A 22,552-nucleotide genomic window follows, 5' to 3' on the forward strand; every position below is an offset into this window, starting at 1 on the left:
AAGAGTTAAATTGAAATCAAGGTGATGATTCAGGGTTTTTGTTTGGTTCAAGAGTATGAAGCTAAAATTCTATACAGCCAAAATAGTCTGTGGTGCAAACATGCTCCCAATGACCGTGCTAAAATGCTGATATTCATACCATTTTCACTTTGTATCATTCTGGCTGTACATGTCAGCTTCCAAGTTGAATTCAAACTCAGAGTAATAATTTTGTCTTTTTCTGGTTTCAATTTTTATCCCACTTTTTGTGTTAAGGGATAATATTTGCTGATTTGCATTGAACACAATGTGTGTTGTGAACCAAAGTATTGGGCATCTCAAAGAGACATGAAGAGATTATAATTCAGTTTGAGGAGGGCATGAATGTTTGTGCAAATTGTAATGGTAATCTACTCAGTAGCTGAAACTTTTTAGCCTGTCAAACTTTCAAATCAGTATCTTTATTTCTTAATTTTTTTGTACAACCCTTCTGCACCACATTAAACTAATTTTGCCTAAATTCTCCAACCCCAGATGATGCAGAGAAGACAAATGGGACAGCAGGTACTGTTGAAGGAGGAGAGATGCCAACGGCATGATTGTAAAGACTGAAGGAGACCGGAGAAGGACTAATTTCACTGAATATTCTGCAGGTTGGACCTGTGTGACAAGAAATAGGACTTGTTGGATGAGATGCTTATTTCAGAGCTCTGGATTTTAAAGAAAATCCATTCAGTTTGATGTTTATGGTGTGGGTCTTAATTTTATCAAGTACTCATGTTGTATTTTACTAATGGTAAATACACTATATTTTATTTTGCCAGAGGGTCTTCTGAGCTTTAGATTTGCTAGAGATGGGAGTATACCGCCCTCTAGTGTCAAACTATGATTGTACCACTTATGTCCTGCTGAATCAGAGCTTTAGTCAGTACTCACCAATGGGACTTTTGGGCGCTCATCTGTAAATATAGCAAAATGTTGTACATTTAACAGCAATGAGGAATGAATGATGATAAAGCTCTGCTACAGAGATCTCTTTCTCTTCCACATTTTTTCAAAGAGTTTCCACACCAATTATATTTGTTTAAAAAATATTAAGTTATTTTTTCCTATTGTCATGTTAAGAGTAGGGTCACTAGAGACAGAATGTCTTCTTTGCTATGCTGCGCTAAACCTTTACTTCCAATTTGTTTATGTAGCTCTTAATCATATCAAAATGTGGTCTAACAAATCCTACGTGTCATTTGTTCTGATCCAAAGCTATATATGTGCATGACCATTGATGTCACAGAAACAATGAGCAGACAAAGAAAGTAACAATGGAATCATTATTTTCGAGCACATTTTCTGCTGCTTATAGTTACTGATAATGGAGACATTGCCTTTACAGTTATGGCTCAAACGGTGGGATATTTCTGTGTTAAACTTTAATATATTTCAAAGTGGTTTCAGAGACTGTTATAAATGTTTATTCATAACAAAGAATAAAGAGTTATTGGCGGATCAAGTTGTGGCAGTCATTCCATTGTTCTTTTAAAATTCCTGTTCATCTGATATCCAGTGTTGTGTTGTGTTTCCCCCCAACATTTGCATCCAATTTCCTTATTTCAGTATTTTCTTCCTCAGCCTTAAGTCTGTATGGCTCAGTGTGATACAAACACAAGTACGTAGATTTAGACTCAAAGACATTTTCCTTCTCTTTGACATTTGTAATTGTCAGGAATAATCACATTGACATGCCTTAAGGGGTGTTCCCCAAGACCTGCAAACGCACTGAGGTGTAAAATTGGTGGAGGTACTCTTTAATTGATCTATGCCACCTACTATCAGAATCCATAATGTTTAAGATCAGTATAAATCTAGTTACAATTAAACATTATGAGAAGAAATAGTCTTAGTCTGATGTCAACTTGTAAAAAAAAAAAGGGGTCCATTAATTGCATTTTGATGTTTTATTGAAATGACTCAGAATATCCTGGTATGGAGAGTTACAACAGTCTTTAAAGCAGAGTACTGATCATTAAGCGAATACTACCTCCATGTGAAATACCACGTCATCTCCCTATCGTATACTACATCATCATCATCATCATCGTCGTCGTTCTTCTGCCCCACCTCAGAGGCGCTCATCCTGTCCTCCTCTTCACCTCCACCTGTGTGCTCCCCGTTTTCTTCCTCTCCTTCCGACTCCAGAGGCTGGAACTCTCTCTGCAGGCTGTCTTCATCTTCCCTCCGCTTCAAATGGATCACCTGCTGCGCATCGGAGATCTCATCGTCCTCCTCTTCACCCACTGAAAAATCCTCTTCTGCTAAATGCCCTGACCAATCCTGCTTGGATTGATCTGAAGCCCTCAGTTCAGACTCGTTCTTCTCCCCAGCTAAGATCCCCTCCCTGAAACTTAACTCCTCTAAATCAGGGTCTGTCATCACTCTGACGATAACCCCATTTGGCTCCTCCTCTTCCTGTTCCTCTTCTCCATCATCATCATCATCATCAGCTGTATTGTCTTGCTCTTCTTCATCCTCATAATACATTACTACGTCTTCACTTCCCCACAGGTTCTCACGACGGTGCGGCTCATCAGTGTAATGACTGATTGTAGCCTCGCCATCTCCGCTCATGCTGATTGAGGAGGGACTGACTGGTAGGAAGCCATCATCTGCTGTGTACGGCTCATCAGAGACCAGCAATGACCCACTGCTTGCAGAGCCTTGGAAGGGATAGAGATATAGCCATTTTAAATGATCACAGGAAAATGCATGATTACTCTCATTCATGTGACTGGAGTTTTTAAATGACTTTGAGAGATTCTGAGAAATGCAGTCCAGTTAATCTGAGATTAAATGTGTGCATACATATTTCATTTGAACCTAATCAAGGCTGAAAGGGCGCCACACACACCTTCCATCATGGCTCTCCGCGGTTTAGAGGTCACACACTGTGAATCACAGCATTCACAGATGGAGTCGTCACCAGTAAGGGCCCTCCACCTGTCATGGAAAGTGCACAAATATGCTGAATCCACTTGGAAAAAGCAGTGTTGGGGACTAGTGTTTGAGTGAATTGAACTAGTAGTTTGCATAGTACTTAAAGGGGCACTATGTAGTATAGATTTAGAAATTCAAACTCAGAATTTTAATATTTACAATATTATTGAGGTAATGATACAAATTCAGAAATATGTATTTTTCCATGACTGAATAAACAAGCTGTTCTCAGAAGAAAACAAGGTCCTCCCCAGAACACTGTTCGAGGCTAGAAAGGTGGCAGGGTCCACCAAATATATCAAAAGGAAAATATACAAGAAAAAAAACACAAAGTCACATATAGTCCTATGGAAATGAATTCATAGTGTGGAGATTTACCTGTTTCCTCTGTGCGTGCATGATTTGTGTGCAGGACCTGGCTCCTCAGATGTTACAAATAATTTGCAGTGAATATTGACCTAAACATAAAGACGGGGTTAAGGCACAGTAGAAACTGTGTGTGAATCCAGAGGATCACACAAATTCACGTTTCACCTCTGTGTCAGGGTCGGACGTGAACTGGAAAGCCTTCAGGGAGAACCTCAGGGTCTTGTCTGTCCGAGAGATGAACCGAGAGGCCCCTGGCTCTCTCTTGCTGTCCAGCATGCAGCTGTGGATGACGACAGTAATCTTAATCAGGGTGAAACCAAAGTCTTTTAAATGCTTCACTGTCCATAACACTCACCCAAAGTTGTCAAGGATGGTGTATTTGAGGGGCGATTCAGAGCCAGTGGATGGTGAAGCATAGCAGCTGTTGATGTACAGTTTTCCACCGGCTGGGAGATGAGCAGCAGATATCTGGAAATTAAGCGTCCTTCCGAGCTGGAACACCTGGGACTTGGCTGCTCTGCTCCACGAATCTAAGTTCATTAATCACATCAAATGCAGCCACTTCACACATGCATGGACATACCCACTGAACAATAATCCGCAGTTCTTTAAACGCACCATCCATCAACTCGATCTGGAACTCCTGCGGACTCCCTTTCAGCTTTTTACGCACAACAGCAGTTCTCCATGTGGGCTGCACGGTCAGCTGGTGCACGTGATGGCTCCTGGACAGTGTGGAGGTTGTAAATAGTGGTCTTTCACACGTAGAAAATGTCGACCAAACGAAGAGGAGTCTAACCTTTGATAACGGCATTCAATGTCGACATCGATCCGCTGCGCTCTGCTTGGGAAACGTTTTGGCGAAGGCTCAAAGTGGAGCACAAATTTGTAGACCAGATAACCGCGGGGGGTCTGCCAAGAAAGGGTCAGAAACAGCGCTTTCAACAGATTTCAAGTTTGTTAAACACGATGCCACTCAATGGAAATCTTACCTGACGCACGGCATCACACGCAGTCAGAGGATACATGAATAGCAGGTCACCGTACGGTCCGAGGACTCCGTTGCTTTTGCAGGTGTTGCCCAATTTCAACTCCTCTGCGTCTGCGCCCTGACCGTAGAAGGCCGGTTTGACCCGCACGACAAAGTCAGACGCGGAGCAGGTTACAGAAACGTCTGGGAGATAGGCGAAGCCCGACTGGATCTCCCCTTGACGCATGGATCGAGGTGCTCCAGGCGCAGGAGTGGGACCGAGTTGAGACAAGGGAAACGAGCTGGCAGGTAACCAGAGGGAGGGTTTTCTGTTGCCCGTTGTTGACAGTTTGGATTTTGGCGTGCCCGGTTTGAAGAGCTTTTTCCTTCGTGTGAATTGAGATTCATAAGTGTCGACGGCACAGCTGAGGAGGCCAAGTGATAAAACACTCCAGAAAATATAGAGATGCCACTTTGTTTTCATCGCAGCAGACTGCTGTCCTTCTACCTTCTCTTTCGATCTGCGCGTAAAAGCAGCAGCGCCCAGTCACGGCTGGGGGTAATTAGTGTGGAGGGTAAATTGGCAGCCTGTTGCCAGGCCGTTGTTGAGATTCCCTTCGGTTGGTTTCAGACTTTACAGGGAACCAGTTGCTTGACTTTCCTCATCTGAATATTTCTTTGTTCTATAGGTTTCTTGATTCAAGTCACAGTACTTCAGGAAGGATTAGAATACTACATGAAATGAAAGGAAGAAAATATAATAGAATATTTGATTGGGACATTTTAGACTTTCTTTTTTCTTCCTTTTCTTAAAAAAGTAACTTTTCTACCAGATGTATTTTTTTGGATACTGTCCTGAGATAACATGCCTGGACGTCCAGCCAAGTATTAAAGGTGCAATATGTAGTTTTGGTGAGGACATTTTAACCAGCGGGAGAGGATCTTCACTGACAGATTTTTTTATTTTATTTTTATTAGGGCCGGGACTCGATTAAAAAAATTAATCAAATTAATCAGAGGCTTTGTAATTAATTAATCGGAATTAATCGCATTTTAATCACATATAAATATTTGACCTGAGAACAGTGAGAAGCAATTTTTTTTCACATGGATTTTAGTATACCATTGAATAATGACTGAATACAAACAAAATTGTTTTTGTTTTTCAAGACCAACAGACCAGTGCAATTTTTTTGGCCTTTTATGGCTTTGACAGAACAGCTGAAGATATGACAGGAAACAGGGAGAGAGAGAGGGGGAGTGACACGCAGCAAACAGACCCAGGCCAGGAGTCGAACCTAGGTCCGCTGCAGAGCCATGGCACATGGGACGCGCGTTCTACCCACTGAGCTAAACGCTGCACCTACAAGTGCAATTTTTGCCATAAAGTGCAGCAATAGCATGCTCTTATCTATGCTGCCATCCGTCTGCTTTTGAAAACAAAATTTCCCATCCACGGGGCCAACCAAAGCAGTCTCATCTGCTTCTTCGTTCATTGTTGTTGTCTGAAGTCATGAACGTTAGTTGGTGCTCCAGTGTAATCGGTAGCCCTGAAACTCTTCCGCGGTGCAAAAAATAAGTGCGATTACAATGCGTCAATTTTTTTAACGCGTTAATTTTTGTGTAATTAATTAATCGTAATTAACGCGTTAAAGTCCCAGCCTTAATTTTTATGCTTTGAACAAACTCTGTTTTTATGACTGAAATAACTGAATATACTGACCTTAAAGGACAACACAGATTCATACTGTTTAACTTTTTTTAATAGTTGGCGGACCCTGCCACCTTTCTAGCTTCAAACAGTATTTTCCTCCAAGAACAGCTTGTTTATTCAGTTAGAGTTTGTATTATTATCTCATTATTATTATTATTGTTATTATTCAAATCATTGAAGTTTGAATTTCTTCTCCAAAACTACAATGCCCCTTTAGTGGTGCAATATGTAAGAATTTGCCAGCTGTTTATTGTCATAATGCACACAAATAGGAGTCTGCCGTAAGCTAGTTAGCTCAGTTAGCTATGCATCTAGTGGCCCAGACCTTGGACCATCACAGGAATGTTGATGTTTACACCATTAGGACAGAAACCTTGGACCAGGCTCAGCATGCCAAGTTAGATATAGATAGAAGATATATCTGCAACACAATACATTGACATCATAATGAAAAAAGGTTATTTCTTAACATTCTGTTGCTAACTTTTGTTTATGTTTTGTATGTTTTCGAATTCTTACATATGTTCAGTTTAAAAAGGTGCAATAGGTTAAATATCTTTGTGGCATGATCCACAATTTAACCACCACTTTTCACCAACTTGCATTAATGCAATTCTAATAAATCTATCTGGTAAATCAACCAATAATCTTCATGACCTGCAAGGAGAGAGAAAGTTATATTATTTTGATAATGACATCAGTTTTTTTTCTCTGCTTTGACAAACTTTATTCACAAACTTAAAATTACAAATGTACACCACATGGATTTGTCTCTTCACTGAATTTCATATTGCTCATCAAGGTCCAACTTAGAAAAAAGTATTTACATATTATACATACAGCAGCATATAAACACCAAAGAGACCAAAGAGATGCGTAATGTGCTCCAGTAGGCCCTTTAAGTGCAATTTAAAAACCCCTAAGAATGAGAACTATGCAGGAATATATTACATTTTAAGGATCTTTTTAATAAATAAGGTCATTTGTGGTAAAGCAACCTCAAGTGGGGACAAATCTCTCCTGCAAATCTTACAGATACACTGGGTTTGGGCTGCTGTTTTTGTGTCCCAACACTGTAAAAAGCAGCTTGTTTATCGCATTACTGCAACTCGTTATAGTTTCTCCTCTCATTTCGATGTTTTCAACTGGACTCACTCTGTCACATCACAATCAACAACAATTTACTGTTAATAAATTATACACGTGCTTTCATAAGAAAAGTTATCCCTTAGATAGTCTGTTTTAAATAAATAATTAAATAAAGCATTTTTTTTTTCTTTCCTTGGGAAGTGAGAACATGTCAGATGAAATGACTTCATAAATGGAGTTGACTCTGTTACAAAAGCACACTCAGATGTCTATCAAACCTCATGGAGATTGGCTGAAATGTTAAAGCACAAAAAGGTGTGATGGGAAACCCCTCTCAGTAACAAAATTAACCAACAGAAAAATCTCATCGCAACTAAATACACAAGATGTGTGTGTAAGGCAGTGATTCAGCCTACATACAGTGCATGATACCAAGAGGTGTTTTTGCGCCTTCAGAAGATTCAAGTACACTTAAAAGTTCTTGTGTTTATGACATTATGCACAGGAAACACCTAATGAAAAGTAGAAATTGTAGCACAGCTCCATAAAATTCAAATTAGTGGGATAGTGCTGGTATGCCCTTTATAAATAAGGGCTCATACTGTGCATTTTTTTTCAGTGCACCGTCTAAATGAAAAGTCACACACGGCTGACCTAAGACACGGTAAACATTAAAGGTAACCTTGTGCTCATGACCTTCCTGCATGAGTGAAGGTCCGATCTTGTAAACCAGCGATAAACACTTCATAAACACTTCATAAACAAAACCACAAATCACAAGCTGTGTCCCAATTCCGTGCTATTGTAACCACAGTATGTAGTGCATTCACACTGGAGTGTAATAACAGAGTTGATGAATACTATTGTCCCACAGTGCAATGCACAAAGAAATGAAGGAGCTGCTAACGACAAATAGACAGCTGCAGGATCGTATCACTTAACAGCAGAGTAACACATCTTTGGAAAAGATCTTTGATTTCCATCAAGATAAAACAAATAGACTACAGCTCCCATGAGTCTTAGTCTCACACTTATAGAAGCTTTAGTTGTTGAAAACATGTTTCATCTTCCTTGAAATGAAATGTATTTTTCAGTTCAGTAGTAGATACTTATTTAAGTTAAAAGATGGACAGATTCCGGTGCAGTTTTTTTTGGATGAAACTAGAAAAAGGTATAGTGGAGGTGGAAACAAGATGAACAGACACTGACTCTAAACTCGAGATATTGTAAGCTGCCTTTTAGTTTTTGCCAACAACGTTCAATTGGGACACAGCAGGAGATAAAGAACCGCAGAAAATACTTCCATCACATACACGAGCTGACACCGGTCGGCCACCAGAGGGCGATGTAAACCTGTGTGATCCAATCAAGGGAGCCGGTAGACGCTGATGTCTCAGCAGCAGCAGCAGCAGCAGTAGTGGTCTGTGGTCCCTCCTCATTATAGTTGGTGGTGGTGTCCCTCGACAGCTTGTGCAAACTTGTACAGCAAGCGGTGGCTGGCTCATCCTCCGCCGCTCACACGCTGCTCCCGAGCGCTGAGGTTTCAGACTCAGAAGACTCCCTGTTTAAAGGACGGGAGAACAGCCAGGAGTCAGACACAAAGGACTTGGCTTGTCCACACAGGGAGAAAAATGAACGCCAACAGCGGAGCAAAACAGTTGTTCCTGAAGGTTTCATTTGAATTTAGCTCAGGTATACAGAGCTGAACTTGAAGTTTGGCATCTCACTGGTTTGTTTACTGTGATCATGCAGGAGTCCTTCTGCACAACAATGTCTAACTATGTTTGGCAGTGATGAACTGTAATTAAGTACATTTACTCAACTACTGTCCTTTTTTTGAGGTACTTGTACTGTACTGTACTTTACTTAGTTTTAAATCCACTTAACATCAAAGTGGAGGCGTAATTAGTGGGCTGTGCTCGCCAGCCCACTATGGACACCTCTATAGCAGAGCTATAGGTGTCCATAGTGGGCTGTGCAGAGCACAAAACTGCGATAAATTTCCCATAAGGAATGAATGGGGCGAGGTCAAAAAAGTTGCAAATCTGCGACGTTTTTCAAACATCTCCTGCTCTGGCATACGTTCACGTAGAAACACCATTTCAGCTTTAAAATGTAGGCACAAGTCGAGTGTTTAAGTTGTATTTGAACTTTTTTCCTATGATGTGTAGTTTTTGAACTGTGATCCTTGAATGACGGTGAGTGATTTGGGAAAAATTCAGGGTTTTCAATGATTGTGTATGGCGGAATGTTCGTGCAGCAGAGTGGAGAGGGCCAACTGACAGAGTGAGAGAGACTCAAAAATTTGCTCAGAAATTTTCTCTTTCCGTGACGATCCTGGCCACAAATTAGGCTCAAAAACAGTGATATTTTCCAGAGTTGTAGCCACACTTGTCTTCTTTCTCCCAATGTGTCTACTTTATCGGTAGGATTTACGGTTTTTGAATTATCGACCGCTAACCGACAAGAGTAGCTCTCAAATGCTCCATTTACTCCAATGTAAATCGGGAGGAGAAATTTCAAAACTGCACCCTTTTTTAACTCGCTGCCATTTCCACATTTCTGACGCTAGGACCACAAAACTTGATGTGTGTGTTCCTTAAGGCCTTTCCCGCTTGATGGTGAGGAAACTTTGCTGATGCCATGTATGCTTTTTCGTCACGGGGCAAAGCGCACAGCCCACTCTCGCGATTTCCCGGCGGGGAATTGTCTAGTATTATTCTTTTTACTACACTACATTCATTTGAAGACTTTAGTTCCCAGTTACTTTGCAGATTACATGCTGCATCAGAGACAGGTTCATTTCAGTCTTGAAAAGGCATCCATGTTTCCAATTCATATTTTTTCAGTCTAGATGGCAATTATATTTATTATCTAGATCTGATAAACATTTATTATAGACACTGAGTTTTCTTTCCAATGACATGACATAGGAGTGCATTTATTAACTGTTTTTGGGGGGCTTGCAGGGATCAATGTACTTATTTTTCAGGAGGGGGGAGAATAACTGTATGACTTGCTTTTTTGTGCTCATGGTGTAGTTTCACTTTCATCTAGTGTTTCTTTCTTTAATTTTCTTCTTCATTTTTCTTGTAGTTTACTGTAGTTTAGCCTTTGGGCGCTTCAGCATCCACTGAACATGAATCCATGCATTTACAATGTATAGTGTTTTACTATTTACATTCTTTTGCTTGTCTCCTACATGTAACCATATGGTAAGTTTACTCTCTGTTGGGAAGTTGATGTCGTTATTTATCTAGATTGGTTGTAGGCCTGCAGCCACTCCCTTTTTAAACTGGCCTCTCTTCTTAACAAACGGTTTGCCTGATGAAGATCTTGTACTGAAACTTGCAAATAAATGTTTTAATGCAAGTTGGACAGTGTGTGTGAGTTCGCTTGCATCTTTTGATCTACTCGCCTCTCTCCTACACATCAGAATAATAAAATAGATTCTTCTCTGTTTTGAGTCTTTAAAAGGAAAGGAGCAGTTGTCCTTTGCTGCAGATTACTTTGGTTAATAATGCTCTTGATTCAAGTCATAATAACTGGAAAAAGTCACTCCACAAGTTAGTTTTTGGAAACAAGCTGACTTGTGTTTTTTTTAGGACTGCATCTGAGAGCATATCATTTTTTCAATAAATGAATGTAACAGTATGTTACAAGGCCCTATTCACTGGGATTTACATGAGTCTTGTATTTACATAATTATCAGTGTTGGAATGAAAGCGCATTTACTCAAGTTTCATTTTCTGCTGCTTCATTCTACATTTTGATGCCAAATATTTATTCACTTATTGTCTAACTTTAGTTACTAGTTAATTTGCAGATTGCATGCTGCCATTAGTGCACATTTTTTTAAATAAAACATTTTACGAGCGCAGGCTTCTGCATTATCATGCATTTCACTTTCCACTTACAGCAGTTCCTGCAGCAGTTTTCGGTTGCCCTGCCGCCTATCCTCATCAATAGGATAGGTCCTCAATATCAACAGTCCCACAACGATAAGAACCACAGGCACAGGAGAGACCAGCACCTTCAGCGTTAAAATGACTGCTTCTGGTTGTGAGCAGGACCCAGTTACATAGCCAGCAAATCTGCAGAAAAATGCGGATAGAAGGAGAGAAAAGTTGAGCTGATGTGAGTACAGTCTGGCATGATTGTTAGACCAGGATTATGTGATTGTTGACCACATGACTGCCGATCTGATGAGCTGCAATGTGGAGATAATCTCATGTAGAGCGTTAGAGATCACCGCCATCCAGACATAAGTGAGTGCTGATAAAATGTTAGGGATAAAATGTTTACAGGATTTACATATAAGAATAATAAAAAATGGATCAGTTAACTCACTTCATACTAAGTGTAGAGATACCCAGGGACACACCAGAAGCAAACTTGATGAAGAACACATAGTAGGAGTAGAACAGTGCTTCATGACCATGGATGTCCGGGTTCCTAACCTTGAAGTCATCCACTACATCGGGGAGCATTGACCTGAAAGAACAAACACCACATTTAGCAAAAAACCCAAGACACAAGCATCAAGACTGTTCATGTGCATTCAGATCCAGGGATGTATCCTGTGGATTAACTCACCAAGGCAGGAGGAAAGCTGCCGCCACGCTCACACCTGCAGCCATGGAGACCAGGTAAGAAATGATCAGGTTGCTCTTGACAGAGATGATTAGGATCATGAAGGGTATTGCCCACTATAAAAAGAGACAGGATGTGAGTGATTCCATAACAACACATCCTCTTTGAATTAATGCCAAAAACAAGGTTGTTTTTTTTGGGTTTTTTTTAAACTTACAGTCATGCCAAAGTAAACTGCCTTCTTCTTCCCATACCGAGTGAGAAACCATTGCCATAATGGGATCGTAAGAGCCCCAGAGAGCTGGAAGAAAAGAGACAAAGAACTATTGGTATTGTAGTTTAATTAAATACGATTATCGATTAAGCTCTTCTAACTTCTAACTGGGCTTGATCGATGTTCTGGAAAATGTGGGAACTGGAAAGAACAAAGTGACCGCTGCAGGAGGAGGTCAAGGAACAAGGCCACAATATTCTTTGTGTGGTCTTGATCCAACTATGCAGGGGGCTGACAACCTTTGACCTCTAAGGCCAAACTTGGTCAACCAGCGTTAAATGACCACACGGGAAAAAGCCTGCCAACTCAGCAGCCTGAGAAGTGAACATCAACCTTGTGCAAGGACAGTGGAAAAAGTTCCCTTTCTTTCTCTCAACTCCCACCTCTCTAATTATGATACACGGTGCCCAAAAATGTTTCCACTCCTAATCAGAGGGAAAGGCATCAGAGCAGAAAGCTGTGAGGAGGATGGAGAGGAGGTGCAGTGGTGGCAGTGAAGGATGGCTGGGGCACAAAAGCTTCACTGTGTCTCTCCTCGATCTCCTGCTAACGCCATGTGAGTGTGTGACTGGGAGACAGGTTCCCAGGAGCCCGAACAACACCTCCTCTCACCCTGAAAATCTGCCCTTTCAGCCCCGGTAGCATGCGTCCCCTCGCCTGAGTACAGGCTGAAAAACCCCCACAAACTCTGGGACCTTACTCTGTGCCATACGGACAGCCAAACTGCTGCAGATTGCACTGGTGTCCTCCAAATCTCACACTGATTAGCTCTTTTATAAGGAGGCGAAGAGTCCAGGGCAAATTAGTAAAACTCACCATGATGACCAGGAGAATATTCTGAAAGTCCTTCCTGTGGCCGAGAGCATAGGTGATGAAAAGGGCAAAGTTTCCCTCCAGTAGCTATAAATACAAAAAAAAACAAAAACATTTTGGGACATACACTTGATCTTGTTTGTTTAATATGCACACATTTTTAAAACCGACAAGTTGTTTTACTTTCGGAAAAAGGCTAGCCATTTCCCCTGGTTTCCAGTCTTTGTGCTACGCACCTCTGGCAGAATCTCATTTAATGGACGGATACTAAAGTTGCACTAATCCTCCCATTTAACAGACAGTAAAATAATTTCCAGAATATGTAATTGTTTCTTTAACTGTGACTATAAAACAGATAATGAAACACAGTGTTACCATGAAGGCCAGAGAGGTGAAGAGGAAGCCGATGACCAGCTTGATGTACGGTCCGTGACTCATCACCAGCCACAGGCCCTGACGGAAGGTGAGGGGCATGGAGTTTTTCCGTATGGTCTCTAGAATTCAACAGAGAGGAGAAGAGAACAAAGATAAGACGCTGGAGAACTTTGCTGTGAGGAATTTAAAGGCGACGATGATGGGAAACTATGTCTGATAATACTCTGTGTCTGCCACAATGAGGCCAATTCATTCTGACATTTTTGGAGGAGGCCAAATGTTTCCCCAAGGGCAACTGATACAGACTGATACAAGCTGTATATCAAGCAAGCTGTGTCTCAGGGCAAGTCTCAAGTCTTAGCTATGAATTGATTTAGTCTATTTTTCATGTGGTTCCTAGAGATCTCTGTATTGGAAGTCCTATTTCTTCTATTTCCTAACCTCACATAATTTTACTGACTAGCATATCCACATGTGCAAAATATTAGTGTGATTCAGCCAACTAGATGCCTAGGCTGTTAGGATGAATAACTTCACATGGCCCTTGCTTGGGCTGGATGCAACACAAGTTATAGCTAGCAACATGGTGAATAAGAAGCTTGCGCCGAAAAACCATGTTTATGTGTTGTGTTTTAATGATGCAAACGGAGAAATTCATAGGTTTATTTCAAGTGTGGCTATAGTCAACAGGGCATTTACAAACTGAGCAATTTACATCTTGGATTGTGACTGCTTTTAAATAGACAATGATACTAATTTCTGGCCATATCTCCCATCCCTAACCATCTGAGTTTCAGACCAAAGCTCTGCTATGATTTCCACCTTCTTTCCCACTCCTTTTGTTATTTCGTGGATTCATACCTTCTTGCTCCTTCACACCCAAGACCAAGATTATGGCACAGAGGATGTAGATGATGCAGATGACCCCTGATGCAATCAGGTAAGCTTGTTTCTGAGGACAGAACAGACAGCATTTAGTTATTTGATTTAGTATCAAATAGCTGTAAATACTGTCTGATATTACTCAAAGAACTCACCGTCTCATCCAGCGTAACATCTCTGGGCACATCGCTGTTATTCGAGTTTGTGCCGTCGATGACATCAGTCTCGTTGGGACAATTCGAGACGCCACCTACTATCTGTCCCTGGATTGCAGTGCCCAGAACAGTGCCCAGCACCTCCACCATCATACCTAGGAGCAGCACAGAAATGGATTAACAGCGCATAAACAGCAACACACGTAAAACAATCTGATCACACTGGAGCTCTGACGTACGATAAGCAGTGGCAGAGTCCCTCTCTTTCTGGTCTTTGCTGATGAACATGGTGAGGGCTGAATATGGCACATGGAAGCACTGCAAATGTACACAAACACACAGTTAGGCTTTTGTACGCACAGTGGGCACAAGAGGAACAAAGTACTGCAAGGATTGTCTGTCTGTATGACATACTAACCGTCTGCATTGACTGGAAGAGGCAGTAAAAGATCAGGTACCAGTAGATCTTCCCTTGTTCAAAAGGAGGAACATACCAGATCAGGAAGTAAGTCATTACGGCAAACGGAGTAGAGAAAAGGATCCTGTGAAGAAAAGGTTAGAGGATTATCAGGAAACAATATCATGAAAGTACATTTTAAAAGGCTTCAAAAGGGAAATGGGTTTGATATTTCCTCACTACGTTGGCATTCTGTGTCGTTTGGCACGAGACAAAAAGTGCGCCCAGCCTGCTGTTTCAAGAGACTGTTTAATCAATTCTGCCAACTGTTACTGTACCTTTATCCCCCTTTTCATTTTTCCTCCCTTGCAGTCTTTTCAACTCTCTCATGCCGCTTTGCGAATAATCCCCCTAATCCAGCCTTGTTAGAGCTCGCGTGTGGAGAAAGGGCTCAGTCTGGGCTGTATGGGGAGACGAGAGCGGGCTGGCTCAAACGGTGAGGCCGCCCTGGCCCACCTCGCTCTCACTCTTCCTCAGCTTTGTGTGTCCTCCAGCTGACCTCAGTCAGAGAAGCTGGTGCCACTTCAGAAACTTTTGTTTAAACAAACAGATAACAGTACGGCTAAAACTTTTTCTTCAACAAAAGGGCCTGCTGTTAGAGCTCATATTATTGCTGTGGGGAAGTGAGGAGAAAACACTACAGGAGATATTTGTGCCAAAAGAAAACCATGTGTCTCTTGTTGACAGACACACGTCAAGTCAAGTATTACATTTACTCGATTAACAAGAAATCATTGGCAACTATTTTAATTTTTGCTGCTTATACAATAGTAATCCTTGGCCACTTGGAAAATGCAAAAATGTTTTTCATCATTTTCTGACAATTTATAGACCAATCATCATCAAGAAAATTGTAAAAATAGCCTTTAGTTGCATCTTAAAAGTCGAGAGCTGTCGTGCGAGAGAGATAGTGCTGACGAGGCTCTGAGGGCAGTATCACTGAACACTGAAAGATGTTTCCTTAATGAACAAGACACTTCTGCAGACCCACACGGTCTCCTCACAGTCTCAACACATGTGGGAAATAATAGAGAAAGCACTTCCTGCTTTTTCTCCAATGTCTGAGTGAATTAGGTTAATGAGAGCCATTTCATATGGAAATAGAGGCCTGGTTGCGTCTGTCGCCCATTCACGTGGCTGACTTGAACACAAGCCAAAGACTCTTTATGTGTCACATTTGCCAGTTTGATCAATTACAACTTGCATACTCAAAAAGCTGTGTTTCAAGTAAAACATATTTTCAAGGCAAAATGTCTGATTCAAGTCTCCTGTCTCAATGTCTTTATGTGAAACACTGGCAGCTGAAATAGGAAGGAGAAGTGAGGACATAAAAAGACAGCTGTGGGTCCTTGTCTAACGGCTGGTTGTTTCGACAAGCTACACAGGCCACAGAGGATCATGTACATGTTACTGTTTTAACAATGACCTCAATTATTTCAACCACGCTTGTCTCTTGACCCAAGGTAACCTCGCTCTGTTACTGCCAAACCCCTTCCATAAACAGTCAGTGGGAAAACACACACACACACACACACACACACACACACACACACACACACACACACACACACACACACACACACACACACACACACACACACAGACATAAGGACACTCCCCCATTGGTTTGAAGCTGATGGTGTGTTGTAGGTTGGACCAATCACAGCAGAAGCCAGTGAAATCCCCCCCCCCCCCCCCCAATGCAGCTCGTGCACAGCCAGCGTTTCTGACTCAAATACCCACGATGCTCAAGATATCACATGCTGATACAAATACCCGTAAAATATTTAGATCTGTTCCGGCACAAATTATATCATAGCCTAAGGCTACTTAGGCGTTTCTGCAGCGGGGATTCACATCCAGCGGACACATTTCACACTCTCCTCGCCTGCTCATGTACACACATGTAAAACAGCACCCAGTTTCACCCTCCGAGCAGGAACAAGGTAGTTTTTTATACACAAACTGACTTCCTCCATGAGCTCAACTTTTATTGTACTTTTTTTAGATTAAAAATACAGATGTAGTCTGTTCAGGGTTGCAGGGAGCTGAGGCCAATCCCAGCATGCTTTTGGCACGAGGAAGGGGAATCCCCTGACCAGCTGCCAGTGAGACTAACACATTAATGTGTACATAGGACTGATGATACTGTGCTGTATTGCTTAAAACAAGTTATCAGAGCTTTTTAGACAAATCAAATCAAGGAATGTGGCTCTAACGTGTGTAGTTTTTTTCCAGGTAATTCCTCAGATTAGCTAGAAGCAAACATTTCCATCTAACTGTACTAAGATGTACCACGTTTTATCTATAAATGGTTCTTTTTACCAATTATTTGTTTAATGGTATATATTAGGGATCAACTAAGATGTTTTTTTGTAAGTTTTACTAATACAAATAATTACTAGTCAAAGAGACCAGTACTTGTAACGAATATACATTTGCTGTAAAATTAAAAATATTGTCAAAATGTCAGAATGCTTCTGCTTTCAAGTCCACTTCCAATGATCAGTGCCTCACCACAGTCCATAATGTGCATTATTTTCCTATAAAACATTTAGAATAACCAGTGATGGAATGTAATGAGTACAATTTACTGGACTTAAGTACAATTTTTAGGTACTTTCTTTAAAAATATTTAAATTTTCCGATACGTCCTCTCCACTACATTTTTTGACCGATATTTGCCAACATAAGTAACCAGTTACTTTGCACATTCAGATTATACTTTTTTTTTTAATTCACTCAATCCCTAGTAAATAAAGTGAATTATTCTTTAATAACAGTGTTCATTTATATTGTCAATCTCTATACACACAGATAGGTAATTAAGGTAGCCTCTGGTGTTTATGACCAGGACGTGTCATTTTTTGTTGTTGTTCTGAACACACAAGTACAAGTGTGCAATGCACACACAGTCTCACATCGGCGTGTTGGTGTTGTTACCAGAACATCATAATTATTGTTGTTTCAGGAGCGTCACTGAACAGGTTCGTGTAATGTCAAAGCTTAGTGACTCAGGGGAAAAGGACCAGAAAACTACACACCACCATGCAGCGACAGAAAACTGTAAAGACATGGGAATTAACGAATTAACTTCGTATAAAAAAAAAAATCTTAAACAAAAGTTTAACACATTTCAAGCGTAATTCAATTTCTGGCCTCCCGATGTATAGTCTTGTATGTGGCACACAACCTCTAACAAGTGTTATATTCATAACACAATGGCAAGTCTATTCAAAAAGTGAACATGTGTCTAAACTTAAACAGCTGGTTGTCTCTAGCATACATCTGCATCTGGAAAGAAGCCTCAGCTGCTGTTCGAGTGTTGGAAATGTTACACTTGTGGCTTTAGTATGTGTGAGAGGGATTCATGAATTAATGGTGTTTCATAAGGACAATATTCTCATAATTTAAACCACATTCTTCCTCGGTAGTCACTTCAACCCTGCAGCGATGGTTACTGCTGGGGACTCATGAGCTGTTTTTTTGTCAGCACATCTCACACTCATTTCCAGCATTTCCTTTTCATCACTTAATATCCTGTTTGCATCATGAACGTGTCCTGAAACATTGTGCCGCTGTGAGATTCAGAAACCTACCAGGGCATCATGCGGCCAATTCCGGTCCATCTACTCCGGCTCACCAGGAAACCCACAGTTGGATCCGTGATGGCGTCCCATGCCCGGCCCACAAATAGGATGATGGAGGCATGGGAGGGGTCCAACTACAGGTAGAAAATGGAAAAGGACCGAGACATGAAACCATAACAAAGGTTACTAAACACTACCTCATATGGCTGCGCTGCTTTGGAAGAATCTAATAGAGCTATGACACCAATGAGAATACAACACAACAGCAGTAAGATGCACAACTGTGCCATTTTTCTTTAAGGACAATGGAGCATTCAAAGCCACTCTAATGATCTCATCTCTTGAGCTTGAATGGTCTGTGTACAGTGGAAACGTCTAACTCGCTAATTGAGTAACAAAACAAAGCAGCAGGACACCAGGTTAATGCGCTTGACCGGCTACTGCTGGAGACTGTTAAACTGATCCAAGGCTTAGAAGAATGAACACAAGAAGCTAATCAGTATGTGCAACTACAGGGAGAAATGCAAACAGAAGGCAAGCACAGAATAAACTTAAGGGTATACAAATAAACAAAAAGGACATTTAAGTGGCCACTCCAGTTAAACAAAATGTCTGTCTTCTGTGGCTCCTGTCAATCACCTGAGCCACATCCAGCAGGTAGATCTGGAGGAAGAAGCCCAAGGCGCTGCCTGTGATCTGGTAGGGAGCCCCTCCGATGGCGTAGCAGAGTTTGCTCCACACAGACAGGCGATTTCTCTGGGCCCTTGGCTGGAAGACAAGCAGAGGGGGTGGGGGGGGGGGGACAGGAGGCAGAGAAGATATGTAATGGAGTCAGTTTGTGCATCCGACTGTAAACACTGAAACACTTGTATTCCCAGAGGAGCTTTAAATGACAGTTAAGTGGTGTGATCATTATCTACAGCTCTCATCTGTTGTCTGGAGTTTTTTCAAATCCCTGTTTTGCGCTACAAATTCCCTCATCCATCCCTCTGTCAAAGCATCTCGCTGTGTTTATCAACCTGTTACCACGAGGCACTGACATTGGCTAATTTCCCTCGCCCCACTACTCAGAACGTCAGATTAGGGACAAATCCCCACTGGTGATGCAGCCCGAGCCTATACGCCGTAGTCAAACAGTGGAGTGAAAGTATGAGGTTACTGTAGTTCACACACACACACACACACACACCACATAATTAAGACTCCAGCACTGCAATTGGCTCCAGCAATAGGATGTTGGAGGTAGTGTGACGTTTTATGCTGAGTGGCCAACAGTCAGCAGATAGTCTAGAGCTGTATCACATCCCGTAGGCAGAGCCAATCACCTGTTACGGGCTGATGATGTCAGCAAGGGGGTATCTAGACCCTGATTCACATCCACCACAGACACAAAAGCAGCAACACCTCATGTTGTGAGCAAACTGCTGCCTCCTCACAAACCTTCAGCACGCATAGTCCACGCTGGGATAATAATCATGAGAATCTAAAACTAAAATTAAGGCTTAGAGAGGGAATACAGCCTGTAGGCAACCCGAGATGGCTGGTGACGAAAATCTTGCACAATAAAGGAATTGGCGGACAGCCTCAGAGGGCAAAACACGGAAAGGGAGTGGACTAGAAGAAAAAACTGACCGCAACTTTCACAAGTTACATGAAATTATTTATTTTTGCAAAGAAGAGAGCTTTGGGGCACAAATTCAGCATAGAGTAATCTAACTATTTTCTTGAATAGATTATTCAAAAGCAATGAAAAGCCCCTTAAAAAATCCCCAGGCAAAATGGGAAAATACAACATATGAATTATTTTAACTATCAATATGCATTTGAGGTACATTTTAATCCAAAGCAGTTTAGACTGCAGATGTTCTAACCAATGTGTAAGGTTGAAATGTCCTGTGATCCGATACAGTTGATAAAAGAGTGATCGGAGAGAAAACATGATGTTGGAGGCATTTTAGGCTGTAGATGGACCACATTTTTCTTAGAAACCATCACTTGGGTGTTATCTGGAGGCTGTTAGACTCGTACAGCCACCACTTTGAGTCCTTTAAGGCTTTCAGACCGGTTTGATACACATATAAGTCTCTGTGTAGGCGCTCCAAGAGGCTGGCTGACATGTGTTTTAATATTATAATAAATGTCACCGTTGAATATTTAATTTTAGACTCCAAACGAATCATCAATCATGCAACTGGCAGCTCAGCTCTACGTTAACTTACCACGTCACGTTTCCGCACAGCACATCTGTCATCACACACACAGGCTGCTGTGCTGCATTGGATGACTGAATGACTTTTTTGTTGGGATTTTTTTTACATTTTTTTTTCCACCAAAATGTCAACTTTGAATGGGAGGTGGTCCCTTTAAAGCCGGTGTGTCAGGCTCAGGAGCACGAGCAGCTGCCCGAGGACGAACGGAAAAAAACGGGCGAGATTCATGTGTGGAAGACAAGTGAGGCGAGCGGAAAAGAGACGTTTCTTAACGTTTCCTTTCAATTTAGGCGCCCTTTTTTACGCCCATGAAGACACAGGGGCGACACTGACTGAATGACCTTCCACTTTCACAACCCCGAGTAAATCAAATCTAGCATCGAGCTCTTACCTTTGCTGTCTTGTCTTCAGTATTTAAAGGTTTGACTGCCAATAAAGCCGCCGGGCACTGCTCCGCGCCCTCTCCCCGAGCCATTGTGCTGTCAAGGCGATGGAGAAATTAGTCAATTTCCCTTATATGTCGTAATATCTGTCGGTGTCGGAAGAAAAAGAACCGCTTCACAGCTTCATGTCGTCCCGATCCTCGGTGTCTTGAACGTTTTCTGAGGCTGAGGCGAGTCTCTCGTGCTCTCACCGGCTCATTCAATCTACTACGCTGTCTACGTCACTTATGTGCTGCTGATGACGAGACCATCGCATGTTCAGCTGCGGATGCTTCAGGCGCCGGAGGAAACCGGGGTCACATCCACGAGGAGGTCGAATATCACGACCTGAACATTGCGTCATTTGACGACAAGAATGCAATCAGTTTACGATTGAAAAAAAGTGTTTGCCATATGTAGCTAACATAATTGTATTGTGTTTTGATTTATATATCAGTTCATCTTGAAAAAAAAGAACAACGTGTCACTCAAAGTACATCCAGTACATCCTTACTCCACCTTTCTCTAGGCTAATTCAGTAAAATGTAGTGTAATGTAGGGTGTAGGCTAGAATAAAAATAAACTCAAATACACTGCGGGGTGTGATTCTAAAATTGGTCTTTAAACGCACCAGCCACCACAAAAGCAACGTCAGCTGTCAGACCTGCTCCGTTCTTTCTGATTGTTTATCGGCATAATTGAGTTTTTTGCACGTGAGATACGCAATATGAATGATATATTGGTGTGCAAGTGCAAGAATGATGCGGTGTAAACAATTACAAGTTGTGTCAGACAAAAATGTGATCACAGTGATGGCACTGACTCACAGAATTGATTCCCTGCATGTAAACATTGTTTCTGCAGCAAAACTATGAAATCTCTCACACACCGAGATACAGTGAGATGACTCCATCTTGCTCTTAGTATATAATTTGACCTTTATTCAAATAATGGCAAGAACTGAGGAAAACCATGTCTATTTTCTATGTTTTACACTTTGACTTTCATCATCTAAGGACATTATTTTCTCATAAGCTTCACTGGGCATGCAAGCATGATTTATCATCAGTATACAACTTCTAACCTGTGGATCTGCTTCAGTTAATCAGTGTCACTATATTTAGAGCCAGAGTGGGTGTCTGTAGATTCAGGATTGTCCTCCATTTCCCATACCACATGCACAATATCATAACCCACGATAATCAAATATTTAATATCAATCTATTATTCATTAGCCAAGGGAATAACATTTGTCAAAATGCTGGAATGAGCGAAGAGAGATTGTACAACCTGTTGTTAACATCATGATTGATTGCAAAATGAAACAACATAAAGCAAGGAAGATAAAATAGCCAAAAATAAGATAAAAATACATTTAAAACAAATAATGTATACTATATATCCCTTTCACATACACAGACATGATTGCTAATTGTACCCACAATTGTAATGCACTCATGGTGTGTAGTATTGTGTTAAATCTATATACATATAATTGCAATGACACTTTGATTGCACAGGATAGTAGCGGGAATTGTGTGATCATTTCACACTGTATACATGTAAGTGGAAATAATATACATTCATACGATATATGAATACATATAGAATACATAATGTGTGGAAAACACATATTGAAAAATTTACTATATATAAACAAAAGTTACACTGC

General features: G+C 41.2%; 3 protein-coding genes across 5 annotated transcripts in view; 1 reads left to right on the forward strand and 2 right to left on the reverse strand.

The window, feature by feature from the left end:
• Nucleotides 1–1,486, forward strand: part of LOC115566136 (proteoglycan 4-like) — a 31,944-nt gene extending 30,458 nt beyond the window's left edge. For all 3 annotated transcript variants that reach the window (XM_030391857.1, XM_030391858.1, XM_030391859.1), the window contains one exon: nucleotides 514–1,486. In XM_030391857.1, the coding sequence (XP_030247717.1) occupies nucleotides 514–578 (65 nt within the window). In that variant the 3' untranslated portion in view covers nucleotides 579–1,486. The remainder of the gene's footprint in view (nucleotides 1–513) is intronic.
• Nucleotides 1,487–1,916: 430 nt separating this feature from the next.
• LOC115566137 (zona pellucida sperm-binding protein 3) lies at nucleotides 1,917–4,892 on the reverse strand. Its single transcript, XM_030391860.1, has 8 exons — nucleotides 4,329–4,892; nucleotides 4,136–4,248; nucleotides 3,955–4,061; nucleotides 3,692–3,866; nucleotides 3,502–3,616; nucleotides 3,346–3,425; nucleotides 2,882–2,970; nucleotides 1,917–2,690 (listed from the first exon to the last, which is right to left on the reverse strand). The coding sequence occupies exons 1-8, from the start codon at nucleotides 4,788–4,790 to the stop codon at nucleotides 2,011–2,013; spliced, it is 1,821 nt and encodes a 606-aa protein (XP_030247720.1). The 5' UTR covers nucleotides 4,791–4,892; the 3' UTR covers nucleotides 1,917–2,010.
• A 1,829-nt stretch (nucleotides 4,893–6,721) lies between these two features.
• On the reverse strand, nucleotides 6,722–21,140 carry LOC115566345 (sodium-dependent lysophosphatidylcholine symporter 1-B-like). The gene is made up of 14 exons (XM_030392181.1): nucleotides 20,850–21,140; nucleotides 18,888–19,016; nucleotides 18,258–18,382; nucleotides 14,620–14,743; nucleotides 14,441–14,519; nucleotides 14,202–14,356; nucleotides 14,026–14,116; nucleotides 13,165–13,283; nucleotides 12,793–12,876; nucleotides 11,920–12,003; nucleotides 11,706–11,818; nucleotides 11,460–11,603; nucleotides 11,027–11,203; nucleotides 6,722–8,670 (listed from the first exon to the last, which is right to left on the reverse strand). Exons 1-14 carry the CDS (start codon nucleotides 20,931–20,933, stop codon nucleotides 8,625–8,627), a joined length of 1,554 nt encoding a protein of 517 aa, XP_030248041.1. The 5' UTR covers nucleotides 20,934–21,140; the 3' UTR covers nucleotides 6,722–8,624.
• Between the last annotated feature and the right edge of the window lie 1,412 nt (nucleotides 21,141–22,552).

The sequence above is a fragment of the Sparus aurata genome, chromosome 16 (genome assembly GCF_900880675.1).
Source record: "Sparus aurata chromosome 16, fSpaAur1.1, whole genome shotgun sequence".
Taxonomy (NCBI): Eukaryota; Metazoa; Chordata; class Actinopteri; order Spariformes; family Sparidae; genus Sparus; species Sparus aurata.

Bases quoted from the DNA above. Each gene is read 5' to 3' on its own strand.
- LOC115566345 (XM_030392181.1), bottom strand. From the start codon at position 20,933: ATGGCTCGGGGAGAGGGCGCGGAGCAGTGCCCGGCGGCTTTATTGGCA. The intron at 12,004-12,792 runs GTGAGTTTTACT...CTTTTCTTCCAG, and splicing joins ATATTCTCCTGGTCATCATG to CTCTCTGGGGCTCTTACGAT. The intron at 11,819-11,919 runs GTAAGTTTAAAA...CTCTTTTTATAG, and splicing joins CAGTTTACTTTGGCATGACT to TGGGCAATACCCTTCATGAT.
- LOC115566137 (XM_030391860.1), bottom strand. From the start codon at position 4,790: ATGAAAACAAAGTGGCATCTCTATATTTTCTGGAGTGTTTTATCACTT. The intron at 3,617-3,691 runs GTGAGTGTTATG...CGTCATCCACAG, and splicing joins ACCATCCTTGACAACTTTGG to CTGCATGCTGGACAGCAAGA. The intron at 2,971-3,345 runs GTAAATCTCCAC...TTTCCATGACAG, and splicing joins TGCACGCACAGAGGAAACAG to GTGGAGGGCCCTTACTGGTG.